At 42.4% G+C, this 13,365-nt stretch overlaps 1 protein-coding gene across 4 annotated transcripts in view; it reads left to right on the top strand.

Moving 5' to 3' along the window:
* The first annotated feature begins 1,204 nt into the window (after positions 1-1,204).
* Positions 1,205-13,365, top strand: part of ENPP2 (ectonucleotide pyrophosphatase/phosphodiesterase 2) — a 113,413-nt gene continuing 101,252 nt past the window's right edge. For 2 of the 4 annotated variants that reach the window (XM_047783361.1, XM_047783363.1), the window contains exon 1: positions 1,205-1,462. In XM_047783361.1, coding sequence (XP_047639317.1) covers positions 1,232-1,462 — 231 coding nt within the window. In that variant the 5' untranslated portion in view covers positions 1,205-1,231. The remainder of the gene's footprint in view (positions 1,463-13,365) is intronic. The other 2 variants (XM_047783365.1, XM_047783364.1) reach the window with 2 other exon arrangements.

Below are 13,365 nucleotides of genomic sequence, written 5' to 3' on the forward strand. Positions count from 1 at the left end.
GAGAGCTTTATAGACATGATGTTGTCTGGGTCAGTGATATCCTTCTCCCTCTTCCCCTCCTAGCTGACTCCTTTCAGTTTTTCCAGACTGAGTGTGAGTATCACCCCACCACCACCACCACCGACACACACTTTCCCTTCTCTAAGCAGCAAAAAGGAGAGTGATGCCACTTTTTAGACCAGGGGCCACACAGCATCTCCCTAGACCCCTATCATAGCTCTCCTCATCACACTGAAATTCTGCAGCACTGATTCCTTATTCAGGGCTCTCTTTACAATCCCAGAATCCCTTCCCCTTCCATTTAGTATTTCTTCGTCTGGAAGGACCCAGAAAAAGGAGGGGAAAATGACTAATGATGGACTCTTTGCAGCAGCCCCAGGAACCCAGGGCATGGACCAGCACCCCAGAGTGGCCAGTCTGGTTCCCATTACATCCTTTTAGCAGCTGAAGAAAGAGAAAAATGTAGACAATAAAAAAATGTAGTCAGTAAACTCAGGATTATCTGTGGATATCCTTTAACCAAAGCAACTATTACATTAAAATGCTATCACTTTTATAATTAAAAATTAAAATATTCTATAGTTGTGTCATATTATGTGTTATAATTATATTATATTACATTGTAATTATTATTATGTGTCATCATTATTATGTGTCTTGGGGTACAATTAAGTTAGTTGGGGTGGGTCACCCAGCAAGGAGGAGGATGGTTTATGGATGTGAACAGGATGGGATTGTGAGGATCCAAACTTCACTTTCTGGTTGAGTGATTGGGTAAATATCTTATTTTTGCGGAGCTTCTTTTTCTTTATGAGCAAAATGGCAGTAATAGGAGAGCCTTCCTGGCATTGTTTGGGAGGCCAAATGACAGCATGATTGTCAAAAGCCCTTTGTAAATTGTAGCACGTTTTAGGGGGGCAAAATGGGGGTATTATTTCCCAGCGTGTTAGAAGAATTTATACAATATACTGCCCACGTTTAACCTGGAAATGCTAATTCAGGGAACTCATCAGCAACACAGTAGGAAACTTTCCTAAACGGGGGCGGAAAGAATCCGGCAGAATGAAGGAGAAATGGCAAATCATACCTCACAGAGCACTCTCCTTGAGAGATTAGGGGATGAAAAATTAACTTGGCACTGTTGGGGGTGGGAATGCGGCCGGCTGCCCTGGATGCCCCGTCTTCAGCCTCCGGTCACTTTCCTTCCCCAAAGCCATTTTAGTCAAAGGTCATGTGTGAGTCTTGTCAAAGGCCAGCTTCCAATGGAATCATTGTCCCCCGGGACAGCGGCCCCCTGACTACATCTGCATTGGAGAAATCCCAAAAGCAAACGGCCCAGTGCAAACAAGAGCAGCCCGGGGCAGCCGTCCCGGGGCAGAGCTCAGAGCGGAGGCCGAGTCCACAGCGCCCGGGCCGGAGCAGCCCCGCAGACGGCCGCAGCATGAGCCGCCGAGCCGATCGGGTACGGTAGGCGCCTCCCTCTCCCCGTCCTCCATTGCTCGGTCTCCCGGGTCCCAGCTGCCGTTCTGTCAGCCGAGAAACCTTGCAGAGGGCCTCCGGATTTGCCGGAAAGCGGTCCCTGTTGGGCTGCGTTCCCGTGCACTCAGCTGTAGCGATTTCCAGGCGCGCGAGATGCAGAGCTGAACTCATTTCGAGCTTTTCGTTGCCAGGGAATGTTTGGGTTTGTAAATATGAATCTCGTTTCTGGAAGGCTAGCCGGGAGTCCCTGCAGAGCGGGGCCGTGCACGAGTCTCCGGCCACCGCCACTGGAACTGGTGCCAAGTGAGAGCTCCCCTGGGCACCGCGGGTCGCCGGGTTCGGGGAGCTCAGTCCTCCGGGGCCGCGACACGGCTCGGCGTTTTGTTTATTACTTGTTGGACGAGGGCTTTGCCGGGAGGTGGGGGATTTTTAAAGCCATCTGTTTCAGTAATATTCTCTGGGATCCTTCACTTAACTCTAAAGGAAACAGAATCATCTCGCAGATGGAGGGAGCCCCTTCCACATGGCCGGGTCCCCTCGCGGGCTCCACAAAGGGAAGATGTTGGGCGGCGTGCGCTGCGCCGGAGGCGCCGCAGCCTCCTGGCCCTTTGTACTTCACTCTTTGAACAAGCTGACTTTCAGATGAATCTGGCTTATTGTGGATGAGAGTTGAGGGAGCCCGGAATCTCAGCTGAGTCGGGGTGCTTCTGATCCGGACTTGGAAATCTCGCAGGGCAAAAGGAGCAGGTGGGGAGGGTCAGAAGGGGCCGCGGGCACCGCCGGCGTTCAGGTGCGGCCGATGGGTCAAAGGCTTTCGATTGCTCTACACTACACACTCTGGTTTCATTTTAACAGGTTCAGCCCCGTAGCCGAGCCGAGCCCTTTCTCACTGATAAAGACAATGAAAACAAAAGCCTTTCTAGCGCTCAGCAGGACATAGAGAGGGAAGCCGGTTCTGGCATTTGTTTATGTATTTCTCACGCAGTCAGTTCTGCAGAGGATAGGAAGTTTTCCTCACTTTGCTCAACAGATATTTGTTAAGCCTCTGCACTTCCCCTCCAGCCGCCCTCTCTTTCTCCTTCCCACCAAACTTCTTGAAAGAGTGGGTGACATTCACCCTTCCCCATGTCCTCATCACCCTCTAACTCCATCCCCAGTTAGTGCTCACGCCTGCTTCTGAAGAACAGCCTTGGCCAGGACCACCTAGTGTATTGCGTTCAGCCTTCCCTCCAAGGCTTCTGTGTCATTTTGAGCTATTGGTCAAGCCCTTTTTTTTTTTTTTTTTTTTTATAACCTCTGTATTCTTGCTACCACCCTTCCCTGGTTTCCCTCTGACCATTTGAGTTCTCATGTCATGCCTTGAAAGGTGGTCCCTTTATCAATGTTGGTGTGTCCTTCTGTTCTTTGACTTTCTTCCCTTTGTACCCAGTAGTCTCCCTAGAAAATCTCACTCACTCCCACAGCTTCACCCACTACATATAAATCTATAGCCTATCCGGAGCTTTCTCCTAAATACCAACCAATCATCTCCACATTGTGTCCCATGGAGCACCTTAAAATCAACGTGTTCAAACTAAATTTGTTTTCTCTCTCCTTCCTCCAGGCCTGCTCCTCCCCCTCTATTCCCCACTGTTCAAATGGCATCCCTAGTTGTCCAAGCCAGAAGTGACAGGATCATCCTAGGTGACACCCCTTCTTTCATTCATGACATCTAATCAGTCACTAAGTTCAATCTCCTCTCCCTGCTTAGTGCATTTCATACGCATACCTGTGTCTCCAGCTCACCCGCCACTGTTTTAGTGTAAGTCCGAACCACCCCAAATGTGGTTCTGGTCACAACTTTCTGTTAGTCTTATCTGAGACCAGGACTGTCCGTTCCCATACCTCCTGTCTTGTCACCAAACTGTGTTAAATGGTCTTTTCTAAAATGCAATATGATCATGCAGACTTATTTTTTTTTGAAAAGTCTTCGGTGGGTTCCTGTTTTTTTTTTTTTTCCTTTTGAGAATAATAATGATGTATACAGGTTCTCCAGGATTTGCCTTTTACCTTCCTCTTTAGTCTAATCAGTCGCTCCCTCTCCACATGTGAAGCACTTTTTAATGCTCATTTTATGCACGTTGTGTGCAAATTTAGGCATATTAAACTATTTACAAAACATGACTCTCTTCCTTGTCCTTCTCTTAGGTCTGTGTCTAACTTCTATTTTTCCTTAACGAGTCAGCTGAGAGCCACTTTCTTTTGGAAACTACCCAGAACATCTGCTCCGCATCCTCCAGAATGGGTCGGGTGGCCCTCCCCTTTTCTCCCAGAGCTTCCTCTATTCCTTCTATCAGAGCATTTCCTTTTCCTCATCACACGTATTGATTTACTTGTCTGTCCCTCATTGGTCTTTAACTCCTTAAGGGCAGGCATCCCTCTATTTGTCTTAGCATCCTTAGAGCCTATAGCCTGGATTCAATGAAGATGCTCAATACATTTGGGTGAATTCTTGTACAATTCTTGTCAATGACTCTGATATTCAGGCATCAAACAAGATGACAGAGCTGTAATTTATAATACAATATGGTGAAGACTAAAGAGTTAAAGTCAACCCTGATTATCAGGAAAAGGTATAATCTTCCAATTATTTAACAAAAGAAGAAGAGTCTATATTTTCTGGGTGTTTGAGATAAACCCCTGCATCTCCAGATCTAGCAGCTCCCTCTCCCATTGACAACTCAACTAATGGGTTTCTCCTATTGCTACCCACCTCTGTCTCAACCTTGCTGAAGATTGAGAGAAGCTGCTAGAAAACCCTTTTTCATTTTTGCTTTGGCTTTGTGAAAGCAAAGGAATCAGGAGTTCCTGTTGGAAACAAATCTGACTAGTATCCATGAGGATGCGAGTTTGATCCCTGGCCTTGCTCAGTGGGTTAAGGATCAGGCATTGCCATGAGCTGTGGTGTAGGTTCCAGACACAGCTTGGATCCCGAGTTGCTGTGGCTGTGGTATAGGTTGGCAGTCATAGCTCCAATTCGACCCTACCCTGGGAACTTCCATATGCTATTGGTGTGGCCCTAAAAAGCAAAAAAAAAAAAAAAAAAAAGGAATCATTTTCAGGTTAAAACCTGGCATAGAAAGAGGAAACTGCAAGCGGGCCAAGCTAGGTGGATTTCTAAGAAAGCCTTTTGATAAGTTGATATCAAAGATACAAGCTAGTGTCTTCGGATGCCAGAAGCAAGGTTCAGAAGGGACCAGTAGGTGAAATATCTAAGGGTGGCTAGAGAGTGATGGAGGCTTTGGAGCCTAGAGATGAAAAAATTCAGTTTGATTGTCTAAAGAGAGAAAGATGTGCATGTGAAACTCTAGACAGGTAAGTGATGATTAATTTCTATATAGAGTTATTTAAACCACAGGTGGCTCTTGTTTGGAGTTGAAGTCCTTTCGAGATTCAAATGTACATAACTATTCTCAGAAAGAAGGCACAACCTACAACACGTGGCACTTTTCATAAACTTTCAAAAAGTTCATACAGGCCTACTCTTGGACTTCGTTGAATTATCATGAACCTCAAGTTAAGAATCTCTAATCAAAGGATTTACTCACTCAACAATTATTTGGGAGAGTAAGTGGCAATTAGTAGGAGGCCACATATGTCCAATAATGCATATTTTCTCTTTTGAAAGGATCCTAGTGTCATGTGTGATGTTGAACTTGGAGTCACAGGACTTGGGCTCATGTCCTTGCTCTGGCACTTGCTAACTGTATGACTTACTCCCTGAATGATAGTTTTATCCTCTATTAAAGGGCAACAGAGGTTGGGAATGGTAGCTAAAATAAATTTTGTGAAAGTACCTGAATGATGGTATACTTAGTTAACATGAGTCAATTCAAAAACCTTGATTTTTAGGAAGGTCCAAGATCTAGTGATATTCTTCTTGCTTAGAAGCATACATGTGGGCTGGGTTAATGACTGGTGGAATCCATTTATTAAAGGATAGCTGATCAACAGATGGATGGATGTCTCTAGGATGATGCGCGACTGGGATCTATCTTCATTCCTGTTTTATTCAATATCGGTAACATCCATGAAGGCAAAGACACACTAATCTCATTTGCTCAGAGAAGAGGCATAAGGATTAGGAGTACAGAAGTTATCAGTAAGTTGTAGTATATTTTTGGAAGGGGTCCACTCTAGAGATGAGATGTGAGTGCTAAGATAGATATAAAATATATCATGAGTGGGTTCCAAAAATAAAATGCAAATTATTGGGTGTGTGGGGTGGAGGGAGGAAAAGACAGAAAGGAGGGAGAGTTAAAGATAGATTTGGTGGCTACCTCTAGGGATTTAAATCCCTTATATGGAGATTAAATCCCTTCATGTAGGGATTTAAACTGACAGTGAAATCGATCATGAGATGTTTTTCTAAAATAATGTTAGGTTTTATTGAGAGGTATGGAGTACAGAACATGGAAGGCAATAGTCATTCTTCTCTGTGTTATTAGACCATGTTAAACAACTGTATCTAGTTCTAGGTGCTACACATGAATTTGTTAGCATTTTTGAGTATATATACTATACTATATATATACACTATGTATATGGGTGTATATACTGTGTATATATTTATATACACACACACTGTGCAATCACTGACAGTGGTGCTGCAAAAGAAAGACTTGTTCTCATGGAGTTCATAACACAGCAAAGGTGAAATATGAAAAAGCAGGTGATTTTTAATTCAGTGTTATACATACTATGATAGCGGAAGCTTAGGTCCCTGTGTAACCACTTAAGAAGAGGTTTTTAAGCCAGACTTAATGGAACCAGGGTAAGCTTTCTAGAGGCAGGGATGTCTACATTGAAACCCCAAAGCTGAGTAGGGATTATCAAGGTACAGGTGGTGGAGGAAAGAGGGTTCCAAGTGTAGGTGACAGTAACTTCAATGAGGCAAAAGTCCTGTTCAAGGGACCAAGAGAAGGGACACACACACAGAGGAGCGGGGATGAGAGAGATGAGACTAGAGTGCTGGTAGGGGCTAGAATTTCATACTGTGCAGCTGTAATTGGTCCTTAGGAGAATAGGGAGCCACTGGAGTTTGTAAGCAGGGCAGTGTCACAGTCCAGTGTTGTGTTTTGGAAAGATCATTCTGTAAGCAGTATGGACAATGGATTGAAGGGATGGTCATTAAGAGATAGAGATGGAGACACACAGAGAGAGACAGAGACAGAAACAGAGAGAAGGAGATGTTGTGGTAGCATAGCAAGAAAGGATGGTGGCTCCAACCAAGACGGTAGCAGGAAAAGTGACAAGAGGGGACCATTTTAAAAGCGAATTAAGAGGTACAAAGCAAGTAGTGATGAACTACATCCTTAAGTAGGAAGGATGACTGTAGGACATTTAACTTGTAAAGAAGAAAATCTAGAGAGCCATATTATTTGTCTTTATATCTTTTGCTCTCCCATGGGAGAGGCGTTAGCATTGCGCTTGTCTCTGAGATGGCAGCTCTGGGCCAAATGGGTGGGAGATACAGGGAGATAAATTTTAGCTCAATACAATGAAGAATTTTCTAACGGAGCCGTTCCAAGTCAATGAGTTCTTTGTCACAGAGGTGTTTAAACAAAGGCTTGATATATATTCTTAGAAAAGTTGGAGAGGCAGGGATGGGGTGGCCAGGCTGGACAGCACCGACATTTCCTTTTAATCCCAAGATTCCAAGATTCTGTGCATTAAGTTCAAATATCAGCCTGGTGCTGAAGGCCCATTGTGATACAGCCCTTTGTAGGGCAGCCCTATGTCCCGGTTTCCCTGTTTGTTGTCAGTGAATGCCTGTTTTCTCCTAGTGGCTATTAAATACTTTCTGTGTTCACTCTCAGAAGATCTTAGTTAGAACAGTGAATTTTTTTATTTATGTATTTATTTATTTGGTGCTTTTTTGGGCTGCACTCACAGCATACAGAGGTTCCCAGGCTAGGGAATCAGAGCTGTAGCTGCCGGCCTACACCACAGCCACAGCAACACAGGATCCGAGCCACATCTGTGACTTACACCACAGGCAACACTGGATCCTTAACCCACTGAGCAAGGCCAGGGATTGAACCTGCAACCTTGTGGTCACTAGTTGGATTTGTTTCTGCTGTGCCACAGGGGGGAACTCCAGAACAATGAATTTTATGATCATCCATCGCTTGACTTTGTCCTCTTGGAAACTCTGTGAACTACTCATACTGAACTTTTTGCTGCACTAGGAGGAGACCTGGCATTTTGCTGCATGATTGTTTATACCATTTCCTATGTCAGGAATACCCCTCCTTTGCACAGTGTAAATGCCTCATTGAGAATATACTTTTTCATCAAGGCCTAAGCTAAATCAAATGATGAGTCCTTCATCAAGCCTTCTTATAACACTCATAGGTTGCACTGTAATGCTAAGTGAATAATTACTTTTATGCTATTTGATTCCCTTCTATTATCTTCTAGAAGTCCAGTACTAAGATCTGTAAAAAACTGTCACCCAATGAAATGAACGTTATGATATCTAAGGCAATAACCTTTCAGAAGGAAATTCCCATTTATTAAAAAAAATCATGTTTTCATTTTATAAGCAATACATGCATTTTGTAGAAAAAAAATTAAGTAAGGAAAGTAACAGGGAGAAACAAAAATTGTCTACAATCTCAGTACCTAGAGATAAGCACATTAACACATCAGTCAACCCCTTCTATATTCTTTTGTGCACATGTAGTCTTAAAATTGGAATTTGGATTAAAATTATATCTTTCTGTAGTCTGCTTTTCACCAAAACACACCAAGTGTATCACCCTATGTCACTATATATTTTTCAAAAACCCGGTCTTCAGTGGGTGGTGAATTGTGTTCTATTCTGCAGCTGTGTCATGCTTTGTTGGATGGATTTCCCAACTCAAGCAAAAAGAGCAAGTTTACTCTGCCCCCATCTTTTTGTTCTGTTCAAGAAGGCTTCAGTGGATTGGATGGTGCTCACCAGCACTGCTGAGGGTAGTCTTCTTTATTAAACCAATTCAAATGCTAATCTCTTCTAGATATACCCTCATAGATACGCCCAGAAATGTTTTGTCAGCTACAGGGTCATCCCTTAGCTCAATCACATTGACACAAAAAATTAACCCTCATAAAAATCCTTAGAGGTAATCAAAGTAAAGTGAAGTCATGAGGGTGGGCCCTAATCCAGTATGACTGCTCCTTATACGAAAGGGGAAATTCGACACAGAGACATGGAGGGAAGGTGATAGGAAGAGACACAGAATAAGATGGCCATTTACAAAGCCAAGAAAAGAGGCCTGGAGCAGGTCTTTCCCTCACAGCCCTCAGAAAGGGCCCCTTCTGACACCTTGCTTTTGGGCCTCTAAGTCTCCAGCACTGTGAGATAATAAATTTCTGTTATTTAAGCCACCCAGTTTGTCATACTTTGTTATGGCTTAATATAGACTTAAATTAATAGAGATTTCATAAGAGCCTAATTCCCTTAGCGTGGTTTCAGCTGGTAACAATACAACATTAATTAGCTCTTCAGTCACCAGTGATTCTGATATTGTTCCTAGGAATGACAGATGACAGTATATTGCTATTTCAGTAAGCAAAGCATTTTCATAATCAAAATGACCCTGACAAAAGAAGAAGAGGTGAGCATTTTTACATCTCTGTTTTAGGGAGAAGAAATGGAGGATCAGAGAGACTAAGCCAATTATTCAAAGTTTCACAACTTGGACATAGTAGAGCTGAAAGTCAAACATTGGCCTTCAGATACTAAATACCATACTATTTTTAGTGAAAACACGATGCCTTTCACCTTCATGGACGTGTCAAATATCATCTTCCTTCTTTAAAATTTGACAAGACATGAATTGTGGTGTCCTGAGCCAGGCTTCTCATTTTTTCCCTCCTTAAATCCCCCAAGAATGATTTTATAATCCTAGTTGTTGGAAGATGGGTGAAGGCACCTACTCCACCCACATCTTCATTATCAAATATTTATCAGGAATTTAGGCGCCTGTGTTTATGTGCACAGAATATTTCTTCTCCACTCAGAAATTTTGTTTACTGACAAAATGGGCTTTCTCAATACACAGTTTGATTACCGACAAATCCAACTGTAAAACTTTGGATATGTTGGATATCATTGAGTTTTTCCATCATTAATACTGCTCAGATATTAATTCAACATAGTGACATGCAGGGCGCCAAAAAATTTCCAGGAAGCTGCTTGAATTCAATCAGCAGGAACAAATGTAAGATTATTGCACTTTTTCCTTGGGTGACCTAAGCTTGTTCTTGGCACCCGTGAGCACAGAACACTGGTTGTCTCATAGTGTTTTAGTGGCTTCTACCCAGGGGACTTATTAGTTTTGAACCTTGGGGATAATTCCATAAGAATGTAATTCTTTTCCTCCCTGAAAGAACAAAATGTTGCTTGTGTTGGGCTATTCTTGTTCTGCGATAAAACCAATGCTTCTCAAATTGTGGAATCATAGAAGTCTGTAGGTAGGGTTGTCAGATTTAGGCTAAAAAAGACAAACAAAACAAAGTAAACAACAACAGTGAAAAACTTCTAGGTTGACCAAGTTGAAATTTCAATTTCAAATAAATAAGAAACATTTTTAAGTATAAATATGTCCCAATATTGAAAATACTAAAAAAGTATTGTCTCTGGCAACCCTACCTATAAGGTTATACTGAGGGTTGATAATTTGTCAATATTTCAAAAGTCAGTAAAATTACACATTTACCTAAGAAAGTCTTCAAAATCTCCTAAAAATGTTAAATTTCCTTGATTTTGGTTGGGATTTATTTGGACCCAACTTTAAAGCACTGGTCATCTCATGTTGAAACCATAATGATATCACCATTTTTGCTGTCTTGTATATGAGGGGTCATGTAAGAGCACACATGTGATCTCATGTAATCTTCAAAATCAAGGGTTGGAGAATTATAGCCCGCGGACCAAATCTGATCACTGCTTGTTTTGTAAATAAAAATTTGTTGGAACACTCACTCCTGTCTTTTTCTGTGTAGTCTGTGGCTCCTTTCATGCTACAACAGCAAATTGAGTAGTTGTGATAGGAGATTGTTGTATGGCCCACAAGACCTAAAATATTTGTTATTTGTCCTCTGACAGGAAAAGTTTGCCTACTCTTGCTCAAAAGCACCCTTTGAAGGAGTTACCTTTATTCTTATTTTTAGAATGAAAAACATGAAGGCTAGCAAAGTTTCAACAAGTAGGCAAGGTCTCACAGCTCTTAGAGTTTGGACCAAGGTCTGACTTAAGGCTAATGGTCAATTGCATTTATCCTAAATGGATTTAACAATGGGGAAATGGATTTCTGATTTTGTTTTTGTTGGCCTGGGCTGTGGCATGCAGAAGTTCCCAGGCCAGGTGTCAAACCCAAGCTACAACTGTGACAATGCCATATCCTTAACTACTAGGCCACCAGGGAACTCCCTGATTTCTTATTAAACACTGTCCATCCCAAAGATAAGGCAGAATGGGGTTAATGGTTTAGCCCTTAGGCTCTGAAGCCACACTGCTTAAATTCCAGCTCCACCACTTAACTTCTCTGTATCTCAGTTTCCACCGTTATAAATTACAGACAGTGATATACCTATATGAGTGATTGTTTTTGGGATAAATGAGATGTCTAAAACATTGGAAGGGCATTTGACATGTGGTCCACAAGTCCTTTATTATTTTTATTCCAAGTAAGGATAAAACAAAGAGTTTGGGAGTTCCCATTGTGGCGCAGTGGTTAACGAATCTGACTAGGAACCATGAGGTTGCGGGTTCGGTCCCTGCCCTTGCTCAGTGGGTTGACGATCCGGCGTTGCCGTGAGCTGTGGTGTAGGTTGCAGACTCGGCTCGGATCCCGCGTTGCTGTGGCTCTGGCGTAGGCAGGCAGCTACAGCTCTGATTCGACCCCTAGCCTGGGAACCTCCATATGCCGTGGGAGCGGCCCAAGAAATAGCAACAACAACAACAACAACAACAAAAAAAAAACAGAGTTTGGAAAAGTGAGGAACATCTGCCATGCTTAGTTGACAGATTAGCTCAACCTGGAAGCTCACAGAGCATGGTGGGGGCCCCCACTTGTCAGATCACAGTGAAGAAACAAACTTTTCCAGCTGCTTTATTCAGGCATACCTTACTTTTTATTTGCTTTACTGTGCTTTGCAGACATTCCATTTTTTTTTTTTCTTTTTCTTTTTTTTTTACAAAGTGAAAGTTTGTCACAACTCTACGTGGAACTATCAGTGGATAGTACTTTTCCAATAGCATTTGCTTGGTTTGTGTTTCTTTGTCACGTTTTGGTAATTGTTGCAATATTTCAAACTTTTTCATTATTATTATATTTATTATGTAATCTGTGATCAGTGACCTTTGATGCTATGGTTGCGAAAAGATTATGACTTGCTGACGACTCAGATAATACCATTTTTTTTTTAGCAATAATGTATTTTTAAATTCAGGTATGTACACTGATTTGTAGACATAATGCTACTGCAGACTTAATAGACTACAGCATAGTGTAAACATGATTTTTTTTGTCTTTTTGCCTTTTCTAGCGCCGCTCCCACGGCATATGGAGGTTCCCAGGCTAGGGGTCTAATCGGAGCTGTAGCCACTGACCTACACCAGGGGCACAGCAACACGGGATCTGAGCCTCGTCTGCAACCTACACCACAGCTCATGGCAACGCCGGATCCTTAACCCACTGAGCAAGGCCAGGGATCAAATCCTCAACCTCATGGTTCCTAGTCGGATTCGTTAACCACTGAGCCACGATGGGAACACCAACATGATTTTTATATGCACTGGGAAACTAAAAAATGTGTGTGATTGGTTTATTGCAGTATTTGCTTTATTTCAGTGTTCTGGAACCAGACCTGTGATATCTCTGAGGTGTGCTTGTAGGAGATGAACATGTCTTTTAGTCCTTGGCTGGACATGTTTGCCTTGAGAAGGTGTGTTGTGAGATGTTACAGGATGTTCACCCAGTGATCACTGGTTCTTAAACCCCTTATGACTATTTCCCCTGATATTTATATTCGTAATATCCAATCCCAATGGCTCTAAATTGACTAAAAATATAGCCAGGCTGCCAGAGAATGACCATCCTAAATAACACAAGACAGGCAATTGTTCTCAGAAACACCTCAATCCATAATTTAATCCTTAGGCAAAAGTTAGAAAAAAAAATCAGTTTTTACCAGTATTCCTCACCCTCCAAATCTTATTGTGTATATGGGGTCATTATGAATAAAATCTGTATGTAGATCATGTTATGTATTTTAGAATAGCCTTTATCTTTTGAGGAGATTGGGAGTTAAATTGTTCCCTGAGAGGGATGGGAATGGAAGCCTTGAAAAGACTGGAAAAATTTGTGACATTGGGTAAAAGCCATTCAAGGACTAGTCTATATGAAGTCATTAAAATCATAACTGAGACTCCTAGAGACTTTTCTTTGCAAAAATGAAGTGGCATGAGGCTGCATGGCCATTGTCAGCAGCGTTTTTCAATTTCCTAGCATGTCTTGGGTGCATGGGAACAGAGCAAGAAAGTGAAGTTATTTTTCTAAGGTTAGGGGTTAGCCTTCCTCTAGGATCTAGAGAATTCTTGAGAACTCTGGGCTCGGGAATGGGGCAGGGGAGAAGCCCCCAGCATCCCTGCTGCCTGCCACTTTACCAAGAATAAAGCTGCAGGAGAGTTGCCTGGTCTCTTTTCTCCTCTGTCTCAACCCTCCACACTCTGGTTACATTTCCCTTCCTTTCTCTTTGCCATCCTCTTCCTTCATTAATTTATTTAACCAACATTCACTGAATGTCTCTGTGTGCCAGGCACTCTGGGGATAAACGAGAAGAGGCATAAAATTG

Source organism: Phacochoerus africanus, chromosome 6 (assembly GCF_016906955.1).
Source record: "Phacochoerus africanus isolate WHEZ1 chromosome 6, ROS_Pafr_v1, whole genome shotgun sequence".
Classification (NCBI taxonomy): domain Eukaryota; kingdom Metazoa; phylum Chordata; class Mammalia; order Artiodactyla; family Suidae; genus Phacochoerus; species Phacochoerus africanus.